Source organism: Artibeus jamaicensis, unplaced genomic scaffold, assembly GCF_021234435.1.
Source record: "Artibeus jamaicensis isolate MK-2021 breed Jamaican fruit bat unplaced genomic scaffold, CSHL_Jam_final contig_468, whole genome shotgun sequence".
Lineage (NCBI taxonomy): Eukaryota > Metazoa > Chordata > Mammalia > Chiroptera > Phyllostomidae > Artibeus > Artibeus jamaicensis.
The window spans coordinates 743,819-763,977 of NW_026521846.1; the positions used below are offsets into that span (position 1 = coordinate 743,819).

Sequence of the window (20,159 nt, forward strand, 5' to 3'; positions counted from 1 at the left end):
TAGTTAGTGCTAATGTGCTGAGGAAAATTTCTTAGTTTTGACATTATTCCATGGCTATGTAAGATGTTAACATTAGGAGAAGCTGGGCAAAAAGTAGACAGAAACTGTACTAGCTTTACAACTCTTCTGTAAGCCTAAAATTATTTCAAAATAAAAAAAAAACTATAATGAATTTCTTTTAAGGTTCTTCACTGTGGCTATCAGGTAAATTTATACATGCAGGTCCACTTTCTATTTTATACATTCCTGAGTGTGACCTTTTTCTTCTGTTTGAAAGCAGCATTTATAATGAAGAATTCCACTTGGATTGTAAGAAAGACATGATGGAACTACGTATGTAGAAAAGCTGGCTCAAAAGCTGCTCCAAGAAGACAGAATGCTCCAGCTTGGGATGAGAGCACCAGGGACTTTCAACATGTTTTGAGTCAATAAAAGTACCACTTGGACCCAGAAGTGTGTTAAAGGTTTGAGGGGACAACAACACAGAATTTAATTACTCACCAGGGTGGTTTTCCTTTGTGGTTTCAGCAGCTTCGGTTTATGGAAGGTGGCAGCTATGGGAGCTGTGGAAGTATGTCAAGGGTTCAGCTTGTAATTTCCCCTGGGACTCTTCTTAACACCCACATCTTATGAGCATCACAGACATACTCTACGGGGACAGAAGGACTCTTCCTACTCCAATGAAAGAACTCTAGTTTCTCATCTAGGTATCGGTGGGTGCCCCTCCTAGTCCTTGGACATGTCAGCCTCTCCCCTCATAAAGTTCAACAAAAAACTCTGTATAAAGCATTGCCCTCTGCAACAAGGTCAGATGTGCAGATGAGAAACACATAGGATTGGTAAAGGCTGAGGCTGGTACCTTCCCTGGGGTCCTAACTGCACACTAACACTGACAACAATGACCTTTGGCTGTTACAGCAGCTCTCATTGGTCATCAGGGAGGGTGGAAACTGAGAAAGGAACTGAGACCCTTAAAGAGAAGGAAACTGAGGCCCTTTCCCTAATGCCCCCTAAATACTAACATAATTAGTATTTAGCTTATTTGAGACTTGAACTTGGCCTTGAAAGTCAGGCAGATCTCACTTCAAAGTCAGGCTCTACTACTTAGCTCTCTGAGGCTCATTGTCACCCTTTTGAAGGGGAGGTACGATCTTCTCTGATGAGACATTAGAGCAGCATGTGTCTGGCCCAGGCAGGGGTTCTCTGCCCCCTTCCCTTCCCAGATCTGCACTTGTAATGCCTAAAAGAACACCATGTCATACAGCCCCTCTGCCCACTCAACACATGTGCAGCCTTAGCACAACTGGACTTCACCACAGGGCTCCAAGTATCCCTAGGAAACATCCTGTAAAACAAAGGATAAAATGTACCTTGCTTCATTATTGAGATATTTATCTGGGTAATCCTAGTACTTCCAACTTCCAAAAAATATTTCAAATTTTTGAGGTATGAACTTCTCTTAACTTGGCCACAATTATTTCAGAAACTATCTATAGACAGTCTTAATTCTCCTAAGATGTGTGCAGTTCTCTCCTCCACAAATATCTTTCCCTCCTCATTTATGTTCCTCTAAGTCATAACTGGAATCAAAGAATGACCCTTGTTTTATCCTCAGAAAAAATATAACATAAATTACATACCTGGTTTACATCTTTAGAACAAGCAAAGAGCCTTCTTTCCTTTGAATGAACCAAGAAGATATGACATCCTCTTGCCCCTCCCCACTATGTGCAGAGCATATTGATAGTTCAAAGTAAAATACACTGTGGAATCAGTCTGTGATGTTAACCTCCCACATCCCTGCTAAAGCCATGTTGGGCCAATGGTACCACCACCAGCCCCACCCCAGGATGGGGCTCAGTTATGACCAGAATCTAGATGGGGTTCTCTGGACCATATAATCATTACATGGCATGTCCTCCATCTGTCTGCTCACCCTGTGACCCCACATCAAACCCCTGGCCAACTACTGGATCAGTCATGGTGGTTTCCCCATGGATAATAGCAGGCTGGCTTCCTACCTTTAGCAGGAACTGCGGGAGGAACATCAGTGTTTTCCTTTGACCTCTTGCTCTTCTTGGGCTGCAATGGGGCCAAGCTGGTCACACTGGTAACAGTCTCCCCTGAGCTGTAGAAGAAAAGGGTCCTGGTAAAGGAAAGGCAGGTTTGTTCCAGGAAAAAGGAAAGGAAGCAAGAATTTCTAATTTTCCCTGTGTACCTTTGTAAGATAGGGTTACCTTATAGCTGAACTGGGATTAATTGCTCTTTGCTTATCTCCAGGGATGTCTGGAGGTCTGGTACTGACCCTCGGCCAAGACAAGAACAATGAGATGAGCTAGTTAGTGATTTATAATAGGCTGTTCAAAGTTCAAAAATCCTGGAGACACCCAGGGCCAGCCTCTCTACATCTCTTAGGGATGTATAGATTTATGGTTTTACTCAAGGTTTCATTGGTTATACAGCCTGGCTCGGCTATATCACGAGTAAGGTATTAAGATTTATCAGTAGAAACTTCTGCTTGAGCTCTTCTAAAACCAAGATTCCTTGCACACATCTTTGTGGTTCATAGCTGAAAACAGAGCAGCTCCTGTGCAAATGAGACAGGACCTTGGAGAGTTGCACCTGGAAGTCCTGGGGGTCCTTGTGATTGTTCATGCTTTCTTCTCCTGCTGTAACTTTACCTTCAGTTCAGGCTAAGTGAATGCAACCACAGGGGTGTTGTTCTCAATCACTGACTGTAGTGTCAGATCCTTTCTATGTGTTATCCATGATAGCACAAAGGGATGGGCTGATAAGTCTAATATTAGAGATAAGAAAACCAAGACTTAATGATAAATGATTTTCTCTAAGTGACAATGTTAGTATGCAGCCTACATGAAAGCCGCAAACACAGGCTGTCCTGATGTGAAACCTGTTCTTGACATCATGTATGGAGTGGAGTCCACATACTTCCCTGAATGGTCTTTTATAAATGCATCCCATTGGTTCCAGCAACCCAGAGGAAAGGCCCTTTTAGAATCTCTTGTTTTGGGCACATTTTCTAGTCAGAGAGGTAGTTATCAAGAGAGGCTCTCTTCCTAATACATAAAGAATCTCTAGAAATCCATAAGAATATGACTGCCTGCTTAGTAATCAAAATGAATGAAGGTGATAGACAGTTTTCACATCAGAGGAAAGGCTCTTACCTATGAAAACATGCTAAAACTTTTCATGAAAGAACTCCAAGTTAAAACATACTGCACTTCCTTTCTCCATCTAGTGATTATATGAAAAATATCAGAATAGAAGTCATTGAGTTTAAGGCAAAGCCTTAAAACTCTTTTAGCAAATGTGTGGGGAATCAGGCACTTAGAAGTATTGTAGGTATGAATATAATCCCTTCTTAAGGGAGAAAAATGTGCAAATCAGAATAACTTGGGCTATCAGAATTACAGAGGCTTATAATTTTTGACCTGGCAATTTCATTTCTAGGAATTTATTCTGTAGATATTCTTGCACATGTATGAAAATGTATGCATGAGTCATTACAGTGCTGTTGGTAATAGCAATAGATTGGAAACAACCCAGCTGTCTATCGGCAAGGGACTGATTAAGGAAATTATGATGAATCTACAAATCTATTCTTAGAATCATCTGTAGCTGTAAAGAGGGATGAAGAATCTGAAATAAAATCTGAATAAGAAAAGACACATTATTAAGTGAAAAATCTAGGTGCTGAAAAATATAAAATGTGATACTTTTTGAAAAAAATAGGGGAAAATAAGAAAAAATATCTACTTATTAGTATTTTTATATATATGAATAAAGAAACTCTGGAAGTATCCATAAGAATTTAAAATCAGTGGTTCCTTAGAATGGGGGTGTTTAGGAGCTGAACAGATGGGAAACTGAATAGGGAGGGTAGTAGTCACTATATATATTTAGATTACTCAGCTTTTTATTTTATTTTTAAATTAATTTATTTAATTGTTGTTCAAGTACACTCTTCTGACATTTACTCCCATCCCAGTCCACCCTCCTAGTGTTCCCCACCTCCCTCCTACTTGCACCTCCCTTAGTTGTTGTCCATGTGTCCTTTACACTAGTTCCTGTAAACCCTTCCCCTTTTCCTCTGAAATTCCCTCCCCTGTCCCCTCTGGTCACTGTCAGCCTGTTCTCTATTTCAGTGTCTTGGTTATATTTCAGTGTCTTGTTGTTTAGGTTTTTAATTTTAATTTTTAAACCACCTGATTGTATAATCTTTTAAAAACAGTAAATTAAACACAAATAAATACCTAGATATATTTAATAAAAGAAAATATGCTATTCTAATGTAGTCCTAAAATTTGAAACATAAACAAAGACTGAATTACACACATAGTGGGAAAAATTCCAAGAAAACAATTCACACTGAGCTTCCCCAAAGATGGCTTATTTTTACTGGAAGCAGAAATTCTAACTGGTCATGGCCTTAGAGTACATAATCAATTATGTAAATTCACAAGTAGCTGAAAAAGATGTATGTTTACAAAGCTCTGATTGCTAAGACAAAACAAGGGATCAGAAACTCTCAGAACTTCTTAAACATACAAGCACATGTCAAGCTTCATTTTGTAGCTGTTTAAACTCCTAAAATGTTTACTTTTTTCTTTCCACTTTAAGTTATACATTAATTCATGTTCATGATTTAAAATGGTAATTACAGGCATGGAAACAAAAGAAAGTAAGTCTATCATAACCAAAGTACAACCTTCATAAATACATAACACAAACCTTCATTTCCGGTCTTTTTCCTCTTGTGGTACTTTTCTTAACAGACTTCATTCCTTAGAGAGGTTTTTGGTTCACAGCAAAATTGCGGAGCAAGGTACAGAGATTTCCCATATACCCCACCCCCACCACCTCCTTGTAGATATACAACAACCCCCATTACCAATATCCTTTACCAGAGTGGTACATTTGTTACAACTACATTGACAGATCATTATCACCCAAAGTACATCATTTACCTTAGGGTTGATTCTTGGTGTTGTACATTCTATGAGTTTAGACAAATATAGTATAATGTGTCTAATATTGTAGTATTATAAAGAGTAGTTTCACTGACACAAAAACCTTCTGTGGTCCACCTGTTTGTCCCTCCACCTCTCAGCTTCTGCCAACTACTCATCTACTTACTCTCTCCATAGTTTTGCCTTTTCCAGAATGTCATACATTTGTAATCATACAGATTATAGCCTTTTTAGATTGGCTTCTTTCACTTAGTAACATGGATTTAAATTTCCTCTATGTCTTTTCATTGCTTGTTAGCCCACTTCTTTTTAGTGCTAGAAAATATTCTATTATCTGGATGTACCACAGTTCATTTGTCCATTTCCCACTGAATGAAGGACATCTCATGTGCTTCCAAGTTCTGTTGTAAACAGAGCTGCTATAAACCTCCACATTTAGGTTTGTGGTCAGACAGAAGTTTTCAGCTCTTCCTTGGTTTTTATATTTTATTTATTATATTGTATTTCAATTTTGCACCCTTCTTTTTATTTAACATACATTTCTCTTACTGTTACATCCTCATACTATTCCAGTGAGAAGATATGCCACAGTTTACTTAGCCATTCCCTAACTTCTAAACATCTAATTTGTTTCCCAGTTTGACATAGAAATAATAATGATATAAATGTATTTATGCATAACTTCTATTCAAGACTTTTGTTTTTAGGATTCTTGGAGTTGGACTTACCAGTTCACAGACCATATTCAACTCTAATTAATGGCTGCTGTCAAAATGCTTTGTGGCAATTTGGAACTACTTTTATAGCCACTTTGTCAATGGATGAAGTCTTCATCCTCTTTTTTGTTGTTGTTCTTTTCACCCTCTTTAAAACCAGGTTTATCAGCTTAACAAATTACTCACTTAATGAACAAAAATGTGATTCCCCTTTTCCTTGCATTTCTCTGATTGTTAGTGAGAATGAGTACTCACAGGTTTGTCTATTATGTATCCTCATTTATGAATGATGTATGGACATCTTCTGCACTTATTTATTAGGATCTTGAGATTTTCCTTACAGATTTGCACACACTGTTCAATCAGTCTGACATGTTTATTTCAGACATTTCCCCCAATTCCCTTCAAATTTTGGCTTTTTGTTAAACATACAATAATTTTTCTTGTTTGCCAAAATCATTCAAATATTTTTTTGTCTATCATCTCTGAGTTGGATCTTCCTCCCCAGCTGCACCTCACATCCTGCAGAATATATAACAGTTGCCCTTACTCTTCTCTTTTCTGGGCTATAATTCTTTAGTTCTTTAATAAAAAGGAAAGCTGTGGGACATCACTGCTGTGAACTTAGGCTGTCATGCCCAGGCCTTAGTAAACTGGAAAAGATCTGCTTTGTCATCACCGTTTCCTTTCCAAACTGCATGCACTAAACTAAATATAGTTCTTTTTAAAATATATATTTTATTTATTATGCCATTACCGTTGTTCTATTTCCCCCCTTCATTCCCCTCCACCCTGCACACCCCTCCCCCACCATTCCCCCCTTTAGTATATGACCACGTGTCTCAAGTTCTTTAGATTCTATATTTCCCATACTATTCTTGCCCTCCCCCTATCTATTTTCTATCTACTGTCTATGCTACTTATTTTCTATACCTTCTCCCCCTTTATCCTTCTCCCACTCCCCTGTTGCTAACCCTCCATGTGATCTTCATTTCTATGGTTCTGCTCCTGATCTAGCTGTTCTCTTAGTTTGCTTTTGTTTTAGGTGTGGTTGTTAATAACTGTGAGTTTGCTATCCTTTCACTGTTCATCTTTTTCATCTTCTTTTTCATAGATAAGTTCCTTTAACATTTCATATAATAAGGGCTTGGTGATGATGAAATCCTTGAATATGATCTTATCTGAGAAGTACTTGATCTGCCCTCCCATTCTAAATGAAAGCTTTGCTGGATAGAGCAATCTTGGATGTAGGTCTTTGGATTTCATGACTTGGGAATACTTTTTTCCAGCTCCTTCTTGCCTGTAAGGTCTCTTTTGAGAAATCCACTGACAGTCTGATGGGAACTCCTTTATAGGTGACTGTCCCCTTATCTCTTGCTGCTTCTAGGATTCTCTCCTTCATTTTAACCTTGGCTAATGTAATTCTGACGTGACTTGGTGTGTTCCTTCTTGGGTCCAACTTCTTTGGGACTCTCTGAGCTTCCTGGATTTCCTGGAAGTCTATTGCCTTTGCCAGAATGGGGAAGTTCTTCTCTATTATTTGTTCAAATAAGGTTTCCACTTGTGGCTATTCCTCTTCCCCTTCTGGTACCCCTATAATTCAGATGTTGGAATGTTTAAAGATGTCCTGAAGGTTTCTAAGCCTCTCCTCATTTTTTGAATTCTTGTTTTTTCATTCTTTTCTCTTTGGTCATTTTTTTCCCTCCTTCTGGTCCACTCCTTTGATTTGAGTCCCAGTTTCCTATCCATTACTATTGGTTTCCTGTGCATTTCCCTTCATTTCAATTAGTTTAGCCTTCATATGTTCCTCTAATCTGTGACTAAAATCAACCAGTTCTGTGAGCATCCTTACCACCAGTGTTTTGAACTGTGCATCTGAAAGTTCGGCTATTTCTTCATCACTTAGATTTATTGGCTCTGGAGCTCTGAGTTGTTCTTGAGCCATGTTTTGATCTGTTTGTGCCTGTTACATATGAGGAGCGGAGCCTTAGTTGTTCACCAGGGCGGGGCCACCCAAGTCTCTGGTTTGTGAAGCTGTATGTGGGGCGGGGTCAGAGAGGGACAGCAGTGGTTCCTTCTGCTGCTTCCTGCCTCTGGGGCCTGCGCAGTCCGTCTCACTGCTCACTCCTTTACCGGTTTATCTGCACACAAATGTGTGACCTCAGTGGGTCCACCACCTTGCACCCTCAGTGGGTCCAACGCCTTGCGCCCTCAGTGGGTCCACCCGCTTCTCCACCCCTGGGATCCACTCACGGCTGCTGGCGCACCTGGGTCGCGCACCCAGGTCAGTCAGGTGGATCTTTCCTGTCTGACCCCACTCTGCTGCTGGCTCTGCCCCTCTTACCAGTTTGGCTGAAGGGTTCATTGTTGTCAGACTTCCATATAGTTCAATTTTCTGTGGTTTGGCTGCATTTTTCTTGCTAAAACTTTGTTGTTTTTAAACCTGGTTGTGCGAGAAGGCACAGTGCTTCCACCTACACCTCCATCTTGGCAGAAGTTCTCAATATAGCTCTAATTTATGTTTCAACAATTAGTTACCACAATGACATGTAATAGACATTATTTCCCTCAGAATCTGATGTCCCTCATTAAGCCAGCAAAGCTGGTAAAAAATTTTTGACTAAGAAAGCCCAGTTTATGATTACTTACAAGACAGTTATTCTATATCTTATTTGGAACAGGATGGTATTTTGTCTCTGACACAAGGGAGTAAGTATTGTTGGGGCCAGTCAAACCAAAGGAGATAGAAAACAGAATGGAAGCTATGACTGAATTAGAGAGCTGCATGAATGAAGGGAAGTGCTATATGTGAGGAACAGAACTGTTTTTCTGGCTCCAACAAGGGTAGAGCCGGAGGCACATGGGTGGAGCATGTATGATGTTCCGGTATGGCTGTTTCTTACAGAAGCCTCTGTCCCATACAGCCTGGGCACCTCCACTTCATGGCACATGGTGACCAGATGTAGTGAATGGGCACTGAACCAGTGGCAGAGAGATGACACTGGGCAAGTCACTCACTTCCCTGAGCCTCATCTCACAACCTGTAAAAAGGGGATACATAACCTTGCTATCTTTCTCACAGGATTTTTACCAGGGTTGGATGAGATAGTGTAGCCTTAATTACATGGGGCATGAAATAGCTAAATAGCACTGACCCCCAAATCCATCATGTGGGTACAGTGTGAACAGGGCATTTCATGGTACTACCCAGGTATCTCATGGAGGAATGTCTTGGTCCTGAGAGGAAGGCTGCAAGTTTCAACTTAAATCTTGATCAGAAAGTCTTTCTGCTCAAGATATTACAGAATTCCCTCTCCCATTGGCACAGATACACCAGTATGAGAACCAGTGCAGGAAAGAGCAGGCAGGGAAGAAGGACAAAGAGGATGTACCCTGAGGAATGAACCACCGCCCTATAATAAGGAGGCACCCTTGGTCTCACCAAGTGCTGACCAAATTGTGAGCAACCACATTCTGCAGAAGCTGAAGTTGATAAAACCTGTTTGTCTCTATCCAATGCAAGGCATTGTGTGGAAAGAACTTGATATCCATAGTCTCTGACCCAGATGTGACAACTAAGCCTTAGCGGTCTGGGCAGGAGACATGGGATCTGATGTAGGTCAGTCTGCCTCCTCGGCCCAGAAACAAGGACTCTGGGCCCCAATCAGAGAACAAGAAAACTAGTACAGGAAGAATGGAAATCAAGTCAGATACACAATGCCTGCTTCATGCTTAAGTCAGTTTCATAAAGAGAAGGTACTGGAAGGCAATACTAGCACCCCAGTGAACTTAAGTTTGTAGTAAATTCAGAGTGGGAAGCTCCCAGGCCCACTATACCTTCTCTAACCTCTGCTCTGGAGGGAGGAGGAGAAAACAACCTAAGTGCTGGGTCTTGGGGACAGGAGCTACAGCTGGGGCCCAAGACCAAGGGCCAGTCTGGCCCAAGATTGGGCAGAGGTGGAGGGGAGCACATTCCTGTTGTTGGAAATTCTGGAATAAGTGATGCCAGCTGGCAAAATGGAGGTGAACAAGGGTGGGCCAGCCTTGTGGAGATCTGCCTCTATTTTTGAACTTAGTAGTAGGGAATAGAAAAAAATAAATAAGAAAGCATAAATGGGCTGATCTACCAAAGAACATGTGATAACTAAAACTCACAGCCCAGCCACACCTTGCTCTCATAACTAAAAGTGAGATTACCCTCACACTGCCCTGAATCCTCAGAGGTCCTCACTTCCATGAACCAAATTCCTCCAGCCCCCAGCCTTTTATCTGCTATGCTTCTTTCCCCTATCTCTGCATCTGCCCTCCCTAGTCCTCTTCAACTAGAACACGCTTACTTATCCTTCATGATTTGGCCCACATACACCTCCTATAAGCCTGCCCTACCACCCACAGATGCCTGATATGGTGTTAGGAATATCTCCTCTGGGTACCCATGACAGATCCATGGGCACCCCAAGGGTACTGCCACAATTTTACCTCTTCGGGTCTCCTATTTGATGCAGACTTCAAAGGCATAAGCTTTGTGTTATTTCATCCATGCTTTATAGGCCTTATAAGCTGTCCTACATAGTAGACTCACTCATAAGTACTGCCTGAATAATACTAGAACCATTTGTACAGATCTCACCATTTACCAGAAACTGACTCATTTAATTAATCCTTCCAACAATGCTATGCACTAGAGCTATCATTGTCCCCATCTTACCAGAGAAATTGAAAAACTACTCAAAAGTACACAGTGCATGAGTCTGGATTCTAACTCAGGCAGCCTGGCCCCAGAGCCTTGAACCATCATGGAAGATGGCTTTCACAGAAGAAATAAGTGTTTGTAACACTAATATTATTCCCTAGTATACAAATAAAGCCAATAGTTACATATTTAAGTTCAGAACACATATCTGTAGATTCTTTTTAAAATCATAAGTCTGTCTTCACTCTAATACCCTTCACGAATCAGTACTAATTAAATCTCATATTTGGATTATTGGTGTATGTTTAAAAATCTTTGATGGTTCTGAAAAGACTGCAAAATGCTTTAGTTTAAGCTAAGCTCATAAACCAGAGTAAAACTGTGCCTATAATTTATCCAACATATAAATAGTCTCTGCCCCTGTTTACCCTTGAGAAAGTGTATGCACCAGAAAAAATTAAGAAAGCTTGGATAATTTCAGTTGTAGCTGCTATTGGCACAGGTAATATAATGTCTAGTTTAATTTCTCCCATTTGCAAATATTTTGTTATCTCAAAACTGTAAGGAGAGGTCCAATAAAAGGTCAGGAAATGCGCTAGCTGGGAATTGCTTTTCCTGTGCACTTGCCCATTTTTTCTCTTGACAGATTTTTTTTGTACATAACCTACAGGAAAGAAGGCATCTGAATCCACCAAAGAGATGTGTCACGGTGTGGAAGCCCATCGCACCCACAGGCAACTAGTGGCATTTCATTTGGAGAAGTGCCATGCAGTTGCACTGATCTGAAAGCGGTTTTCTCACAGGAGGGCCTGTCTCAAAGCTCTCAAGACCCTAAGAGGCCTGCTTGAATCTGGCTTTATGCTCCACAATAGCACTTTGCCATGGGAGACAAACAGTATACCATCCCTGAAAGTCATACTTGTTCCCACTTCATGGATGACACAAATTCAAGATGAGACTTATTTTCTTCTGTTTGAAGTTATTTCAATAAGTTGTAAGATTCTCCAGAGCCTCCAGATTCTGCCCAGTTGCATGAAAAGGTCCCCCAATTCAGTGACTGCAGGCTCAGTGCCAGTATGTGTCTTCTTCATGAGGGTTCCTCCCCTGCAAAGTGTTTCCATTCCTGGCACCTTGCCCTAGTCCTGTGCTCTCTGCCCATTGTTCCTCAGGAGGAAGTGGTCTGAGGACAGAGAAGGACATCTGTCTTGAGATTCCAGGGGCCCAGTTGCCCACTGACAAAGCATAGATGAAGGAGCCAGGATCTGAAAGCCCCCTGGCAGTACAGGGACAGGAGGATCTGCCTGGGCTACAGAGACAGAGCACACAAGCCAAAGACAGTTCAAAGGCAAAGGATGGCCTGGTCACTAGTGAGGTACCATGACAAGGAATCTGGGCTGCATCTAGTCAAATTAACATGATTCTATCAGGAAGATAAAGGGAAGTCAGCAAGTTGCCCATTTCCATGTATGTGGGAGCAGGCCTGGCCCCTTCAGGATGCTGGGTACAGTGGAGTACAGGCAGGCTTTCCAGAGGCAGATATGCAGGCTGGCCCAACAGAAGACATGCCCACAGGGAAAGCTCAACTCAGAGATCCAACCAGTCTTGTTGACAGCACCAGATCATAGAGGAGGTGGCATTTTAGCAGAACTGTGGTCATATCTGACCTCTGCTAGGCATCCCAGGTCTGGGGAGACCCAACTCCAGTGCCTGACAGGCTGGAATGATGCCCTGTCTTGTACTTCTAGCTTTGGTCAGCACCAGCTCAGAGTAGGGCAAGTAAAGGGAAGGCCTGGGAGGGGAGGGAAGGTCTGGGAGGGGAGGGAAGCAGGCCCGAACTCCTTGTACTATATGCTACTATAGAGAGGCCAGACACTAGAGTGCAGTAAGCAAATCCTAAGAAACAGTGAGGGCTGGCTCTCCACAGCCTCTGACCCCCAGCTATCACTATATGTAATGCCTTATGGGGGCATATGCTCTAAAAAAGAAGCAAGTAGCTTTATTGGGGCATGACTTATTCACTATGAAGTTGACTGACCACAGTGTACAATTCAATTTTAGTGTATTTATAAAACTGTGCAATTATCACTACAACATAGTTTTAGAACATTTCTCTCTCCCCCCAAAAGTTCCCTGTAGCCTGTTTATAGTTAATCCCTATTTCCACCTTCAGCTCTAACCAAATACTACTCTACCTTCTGTCTCAATAGATGTACCCTTTCTGGACATTCAAACAAACAGAATCATACAATATGTAATTTTTTTTATATCTGAATCTTTCACTTAGCTTAATGTTTTTGAGGTTAACCCATGGTGTAGTATATCAGCAGTTTGTTATTTTTTATTATCAAATAGTATTTCATTGAATGAATGTACTAAATTTTGTTTATCTATACACCAACTGATGAATATATTTAGGATTTTTCCAGCTTTTGGTTATTATGAATAAACCAGCTATGAACAATTGCATATATATCTTTATGTGGACATATGCTCTCATTTCTCTTGGGTAGATTCATATGAGTGGAATTGCTGGGTCATAGGATAAGTTTATGTTTAATGTTTAAGAAACTAACAAACTCTTTTCCAATGCGGCTACACCATTTAACATTCCCACTAGCAATCACATATCTGAGGCTCTATTGTTAGGTTCATATAGATTTATAATTGTTATATTTTCCTGATATTTAGATCCTTTAATAATGATGAAACTTCCTTCTTTGTCTCTTATAATATTTTTGTCTTAAATTATATAATTTAGTTATAACCTCTCTTATTATTACTGTTTGCACAGTATATCTTTTCTTATCCTTTGGATGCTCTCCATTTACTGGATATGCATGTTGCCTCAGTGAGAATTATGCTTTCCCCAACCATAACCAAGCAACACACAGGTGCCATTAACTCCATCTCATAGGAAAAATGTCCCAGGAAAAGAAGGCAATACAAGGCCGGGGATGGGAACAGAACAACAGAGAGGCTGAGAGAGAAAGGGGCCCACCCTCTAGTGTCTGGCTTCTAGGATGGGCTTTTTTTTTTTCCTCAGGGTTCAGTGGAGGATCGCAGCAGGAGAAGTGATAACTACTTTGATGTTCTCTCTCAGACATATCTTGATGAAGAAGTGGAATACTGAAGTCACCTTATATATACGTGACTTATACAGTCCACTGGTACCAACATTCTATCACTTTGAGTGAAGTGTGTAAATCTCACTCCTATTTAGGTCATTTTATCTTCAAATAACAATGTTCTTCTTGAGTATCTTATGATTTTATAATTTCTTTTAATCATCAAATATTATTTTTAAAACTCATGAGGAAAAAAAGCTACTTAGGTACCTATATTTATGTTTTATTTTTCCTTTTTCCTTCCTCACACTAAGATTTTCTCTGCTATTTCAAGAATTTCTTTTAAAGTAGGCCTGATACTGACAAATTCATTTAGTTTCCCTTCATCTGCGAATGTCTTTATTTTCCCTTTTTCTTAAAGGATAATTTTGCTGGATACAGAATATGTGGTTGACAGAGTTTTTCTTTTTTTTCCTATTTGAAAATAGTGATTCAATTTCTTTCTGCCCTCCACAAATTCAGATAAAAAATGCGCTGTTATTAAAATTTATGTTACCTTGTATGTAATACATTGCTTCTCTCTGGTTGCTTTTAAGATTCTTTTCTTTTTCTTTGTCTTTCATAATTTTCTTTTAACCAACTTTCAGAGTCCTCCTGTCTCCTCAGTCCTCTTCAATATAAGAGATTGGTTGTCTCTTATATTATTTCCAAGGTTTAGAGTTCTGTTTAGCAGGGAAGAGCAGGGACAAACTGACCTATGCTGTCTTGTCTGGATCAAAAATATCACATTTTTAAACACTAAAAGGTTGCAATATTTATCATAACTATTATGTTACCTGTGAGGTGTGTTCCACGAGCTAAAAGACTAGCATCTTAGCGCATATATTACTAATGGCTTCATTTTGCAGAGGGCCATAGGATAAGCAAGCATTGTTGGAAAAAGATTAGGAGTAATTGTGGGCAGGAGGCATCAAAGCAGTTCAGTCTGGTTGCCAGCCTCTATTTAAAAGGGGAACCATCCTTCAGGAGCAGCTGCCAAACCTCCTCCAGTGTGAATGTTGGGCCATCAGGAACCACCTGTTTTCTGGATCCTCTGGGAGTGATAGCCAGAGCATGGAGTCTAGAAATATGCAAATGCATGCAGGGGTATCACACATTTTTAGGCCAATTTGTGAACTAATGTGCAGGCCTTTAAGTAAAGATACAAATTTAAACAAATTTTTGGTAATATCAAAAGAAAGTAAAATAGCAAATAGTTTTTTTAAAAAAAGGAAAAATATTCCTACCTGTTCTGAGGGCATTTCACCAAATAATGTCTTGCTGTTAAAGGAAAAAGAAATAGAAGACAGTAAATAGATGGTACTTTAGACATACATGAGCCAGGAATTAACAGGAGACCTAGGTGCCCAAGTGTTGACCAGGTACTGGTTCAAGCCACTTCTCGAGACTTTCATATTTCTCTTTGGATGAGTACAGCAGAGTCAAAGCATGGATATGTCAGGGATTTGATATTGCTCCACACCTGCATCAAGCCAAGCATGAAGCCAGACACCCAGACTTCCTGGTTACCTGATCCAAAATATTGTTTTTATTTTGTTTTGTTTTTTGTTGTTGTTACTATTGTTTTTTGCTAGGTTGAATTGTCTTCTAGTTTGAAGGGTCCAGGAGTAATAGTCACCCAACTTATGAGCTTGGCCTTAATGATGAAAAAGCTTTCTTGGGGTCACCTGTTTCCACTTAAGACATTCTTCTCTATAAAATGGGCTTCCATTCTCTGATCAATGCTCTTCCAGGACTAACAGATATCCCTTGAAAAATAGTCTTAGGCCAAGATATCTACCACAGTAGCTCCCCTTGAGAAAAACAAGATTCTACTTGTAGAGGAAATATAAGAATGCCTAGGCAAGTATCCTAACAAGTCTCCAATCTAACCTCACAGTTGAGTTCACCTCAAATAGAAGTAGAACTGAAGCAGCCACAGGGCCTTGGGGTTGTGTGATAGACTGTATGATCACACCTCCCTGTACCTTTCCACACCTATGTGTAACACCCTCCCACACTGACTCTGGGCTTGGCCACATGGCATGCTGTGATCAATGAAACACCAGCCAAGTAGAGACATAAAAGGCCCCTTTGTCCTGAGGTTTGTGCACACACACACACACTCTCTCTCTCTCTCTCTTTCTCTCTCTTCCCTTCTCCTCTCAAACCCTGCCCTGCACTGCCCTCCACTACCCTCCCCTGAACCCCTTACTCCTCCTCCTCCTCCTCTTTTTCTTTCCTCCCTCTCTCTCTCCCTCCCTTCTTGCAGGGAATTCTGCTACCACAAGCCTGGTTAGCCTATTGAAAGATGAGACCACATAGAACAGCTGCAAGTCATCTCAGCTGAGGCCCTAAAGCAGGCCCCAGCTGACTGACCACTGGACTGAAGCTGCATGAGTGAGTGTCTCCAGTTGATCCCAGAACAGCTAGGCTGAGCCCAGCCCAAATAGCTGATCTGCAAAATTGTGAGCAAATAATATGTTGTTTAAGTTATACATTTGGAGTGATCTGTCAAGAAGGTGACCAATTCAGGTTCCAGACTAGGATGAGAGAATCTCAGCTTTAAGGGGGGCTTTTGCACATTTATCTGGCCCAACTGCCTCTTAGTGCCTAAACTCTCTCTGTATTTCATTTTAGTACTATGTATCATATAGTCTATAGATACAACAATAATGTCACAGTTAATATTTGAGGACTTCATAAATTCCTGGCACTATCCTAAGCATATTATATAGATAGGTGCTTTGTATACCCTGGGGCTTGCAGACCCCAGGCATTCTTAGAAAGGGCAGTTTTAAGGAAATCTATTTCTAGATTCTCCCCTTTCCTAACAATTCTTTTTCCTGAAACATCCCTGAGGTCAGGCTCTATTCCTTTCCTCCCTCCCCTGCCACATCACCCTTTATACTTCAATCCAGGCATAGCCTTCACCTACCCTGGCTTATACTGATACTATAGAAACCTGTTCCTGGGACAAAAACTAGTGGGCATCAAACAAGAGATGATTTGAAATATTGGTGCCAGTGTTGAGGAGATGAATGACATGACTGGGCCACTAAACCTTTCACTAGGAGGAGGTTTCCAATATTTTGCTTTCAATAGGGACTGAATAATGACCTAGTCCAGTTGTCAGCTCGTAGAGTATTAAAAATCATTTTCCATGATAAATTACTATGACTTTTGACTTATAACTATTGCAGTTTAAAGTATTGAGTATAAGAATACTTCGTCCAGAACTTTGGGCCATGTTGAAGGCATAGATAGATATACTTTTCCTCCTCCCACAACAACAACAAAAAAGAACAACAATAAATTTAAAACCAAAACTGCCAGAAAATCAAATTGTATGGAAGTCCAACGACCAAGGAGTTAAAGAGAAACATTCATTCAGACTGGGAGGAGAGGCAGAGAAGACACGGAGCAAGGCAGCAGCTGGTGGTCCCACATTTGCATGCAGATAAACCAGGAGGAACAATTGGGCAGTGGGACAGACCAAGCAACCCAGGGTTCCAGTGAGGAAAAAGAAGCCTCAACACCTCTGACTGAAAGAATCTGTGGGGGTTGAAGGAGCAGGAGAAACTTCCAGCCTTACAAGAGAGCTCATTAGAGAGACCCACAGGGTTCTAGAATGTATACAAACCCACCCACCCAGGAATCAGCACCAGAAGGGCCCAATTTGATTCTGGGTAGCAGAGGAAGTGGCCTGAGAGCCAAGCAAGTGACATTGTTCCCTACCAGCACCCCAGACAGCACCAAAATGCAGCAACATAGGTTGCCCTGCTCTGGTGAGTACCTAAAGCTCCACCCCTTACAATGTTACAGGTTTGCCAGGACAAAGAAATAAGGCCCAAATGAAGGAAAAGATCAAATTTTCAAAATACAACTAAGTGATGAACTGATAGCCAACCTATCAGATGCAGAATTCAAAACACTGGTAATCAAGATGCTTATAGAAATTGTTGAATGTAGTCACAAAATGGAGGAAGAAGTGAAGGCTCTGCAAAGTGAAATAAAGGAAAATGTACAGAGAACCAACAGCGACAGGAAGGAAACCAGGACTCAAATCAACAAGTTGGAGTAGAAAATAAACACATGAGAAAAAAATTGGGACAACTGTAATAGCATAATCAATAAAATGTACTTAAAAAAGAAAAAGAAAACTTCATATTTTTATATTGAATGAGGTGTTTCAGAGCTAGTATCTATTAAAAAATAGAAATAAAACTGAGGCTGAAGTGTATCACTAATCAAATTTATACGAGTGTATATGAAGTAAAATAAAGATTTGTTTAACATTTCTAATAAAATTTTACTTCTTATGGTTATTAATTATTTATTTAAATTTTGTATGTATGTGGTTTTAATTTTATATTCATTTTCCAAATATTACTCATTGTTCAATATTGATACTTAATCCAGAAAAAATTTAAAACTTAGAAACTTATGAAATAAGAAAATAAAAAATTGAATTTAAATTTTGTGCAAATTATTTCACAGAGAATTGTAACAGGGTGATCAATCAAGGACTTTCAAAACAAAAAAAAAAAGTACTAAAGTAGGATAACATTTTCTTGGGTAAGTGAATTGAATATAAAAGCTTGAGACTTCCGGCCAAGATGGAGGCATAGGTAGATACACAACCAAAGAAGGACAACAAGTTTAAAAACAAAAAACAGACTTCCGCCAAGATGGAGGCATAGGTGGATGTGCCGTGCCTTCTCACACAACCAAGTTTAGAGACAACTAAATATTAGCAACAGAAAACACAGCCAGAACACGGAAAATTGAACTTTTCGGAAGTCCGTTAACAACAAATTCTTCAGCCTGACCGGTAAGGGGCGAAACCAGCGGCTGGTGAAGCGAGGTTGCACAGGAGGACTCTGTCAGACGGACTCAGGTGAGGAATCCAGGCATGTGGAATCCAGGCACAGGGTTGGAGCGACCGAGTGAGCGACCTGCTCGCTAGTGAGCGACCGAGCGAGCGACCAGGCGAGCGATCGCGGGGGAGACAGCGGAGGAGCGGTGCAGCGTGTTGACTGTGGTCGCGCATTTGTGCGCGGGTGGACAGGCGAGGGAGTGGGCAGTTGGACCGGGGTCAGCGGGTCCGCGGCAAGCAGCAGTGGAGGGCGCTGCCATTTCCCTGCTCTGACCCCACCTCCACATACAGTGTCATAACCCAGCGACTCTGAGTGGCCCAGCCCAGGTGAACCACCTAAGGCGCTGCTCCTTACCCAGCTGTGAGAAACAGCAGAGGGGACCGCCATTTCCCCGCTCTGACCACGCCCCCACATACAGCATCACAACCCAGCGACCTGGGAGTCCAAGGCACCACTTCTCACACTTAAAGGGCCAGAACAGACCAAAAATGGCGCAGGAAGATCTCAAAGCCCCAGAGCCCATAGATCTAAGCGATGAAGAAATAGCAAAACTCTCAGACACACAGTTTAAAACACTGGTCATCAGGATCCTCACAGAACTGGTTGATTATACCCACAAATTAGACAAATATATGAAGGCGAAACTAATTGAAATGAATGGAATTGCACAGGGCACCAATAGCAATGAAAAGGAAACTGGGACTCAAATCAATGGAGTGGACCAGAAGAAAGCAAATAATGGCCAAACAGAAAAGAGTCAGGAAGCAAGAATTCAAAGAAATGAGGAGAGTCTTAGGAACTTCCAGGACATCTTTAAATGCTCCAACATCCGAATTATAGGGGTACCAGAAGGGGGAAAGGCACAGCCACCAGTGGAAAACTTATTTGAACAAATAATAAAGGAGAATTTCCCCAATCTGGCAAAGGAAATAGACTTCCAGGAAATCCAGGAAGCTCAGAGAGTCCCAAAGAAGTTGGACCCAAGAAGGAACACACCAAGGCACATCATCATTACATTAGCCAAGATTAAAATGAAGGAGAGAATTCTAGAAGTAGCAAGAGATAAGGGGACAGTCACCTACCAAGGAGTTCCCATCAGACTGTCAGTGGATTTCTCAGAAGAGACCTTACAGGCAAGAAGAGGCTGGAAAGAGGTATTCCGAGTCATGAAATCCAAAGACCTACAACCAAGATTGCTCTATCCAGCAAAACTTTCATTTAGAATGGAAGGACAGATAAGGTGCTTCTCAGATAAGATCAAATTCAAGGAGTTCATCATCACTAAGCCCTTATTATATGAAATGTTAAAGGGACTTATCGAAGAAAAAGAAGTTAAAGAAACATGAACAGTGAAAGGACAACAAACTCACAGTTATTAACAACCACACCTAAAACGCAAGCAAACTAAAATGACAGCTAGATCAGGAGTGGAAATGTAGAAATGAAGATCTCAAGGAGGGTTAGCAATAGGGGAGTGGGAGGAGGAGATGGGGGGAGAAGGTACAGAAAATAAGTAGCATAGACAGTAGATAGAAAATAGAAGGTGGGGGCAAGAATAGCATGGGAAATATAGAATCTAAAGGACTTGAGACACATGGTCATAAACTAAAGGGGGGTAATGGTGGGGATGGGGGGGTAGGGTGGAGGGGAATGAAAAGGGGAATAGAACAACTGTAACAGCATAATCAATAAAAAATTTAAAAAAAAACAACCAGAACTGCCAGAAAATTGAATTGTATAGAAGTCTGACAACCAAGAATTTAAAGAAGAAACAG

General features: G+C 40.9%; 1 protein-coding gene across 2 annotated transcripts in view; it reads right to left on the reverse strand.

The window, feature by feature from the left end:
• VSTM4 (V-set and transmembrane domain containing 4) overlaps positions 1–20,159 on the reverse strand; it is a 126,148-nt gene that overhangs the window by 33,986 nt on the left and 72,003 nt on the right. Inside the window, exons 5-7 of one of the 2 annotated variants that reach the window (XR_005085651.2) lie at positions 14,752–14,785; positions 2,022–2,128; positions 502–1,345 (exon numbers count right to left, since the gene is read on the reverse strand). Coding sequence is in view for 1 of the 2 variants with exons in the window: in XM_037167946.2 (XP_037023841.1) it covers positions 502–563; positions 2,022–2,128; positions 14,752–14,785 (203 nt within the window). In the remaining variant the exon portion in view is untranslated. The remainder of the gene's footprint in view (positions 1–501; positions 1,346–2,021; positions 2,129–14,751; positions 14,786–20,159) is intronic. The other variant, XM_037167946.2, reaches the window with a different exon arrangement.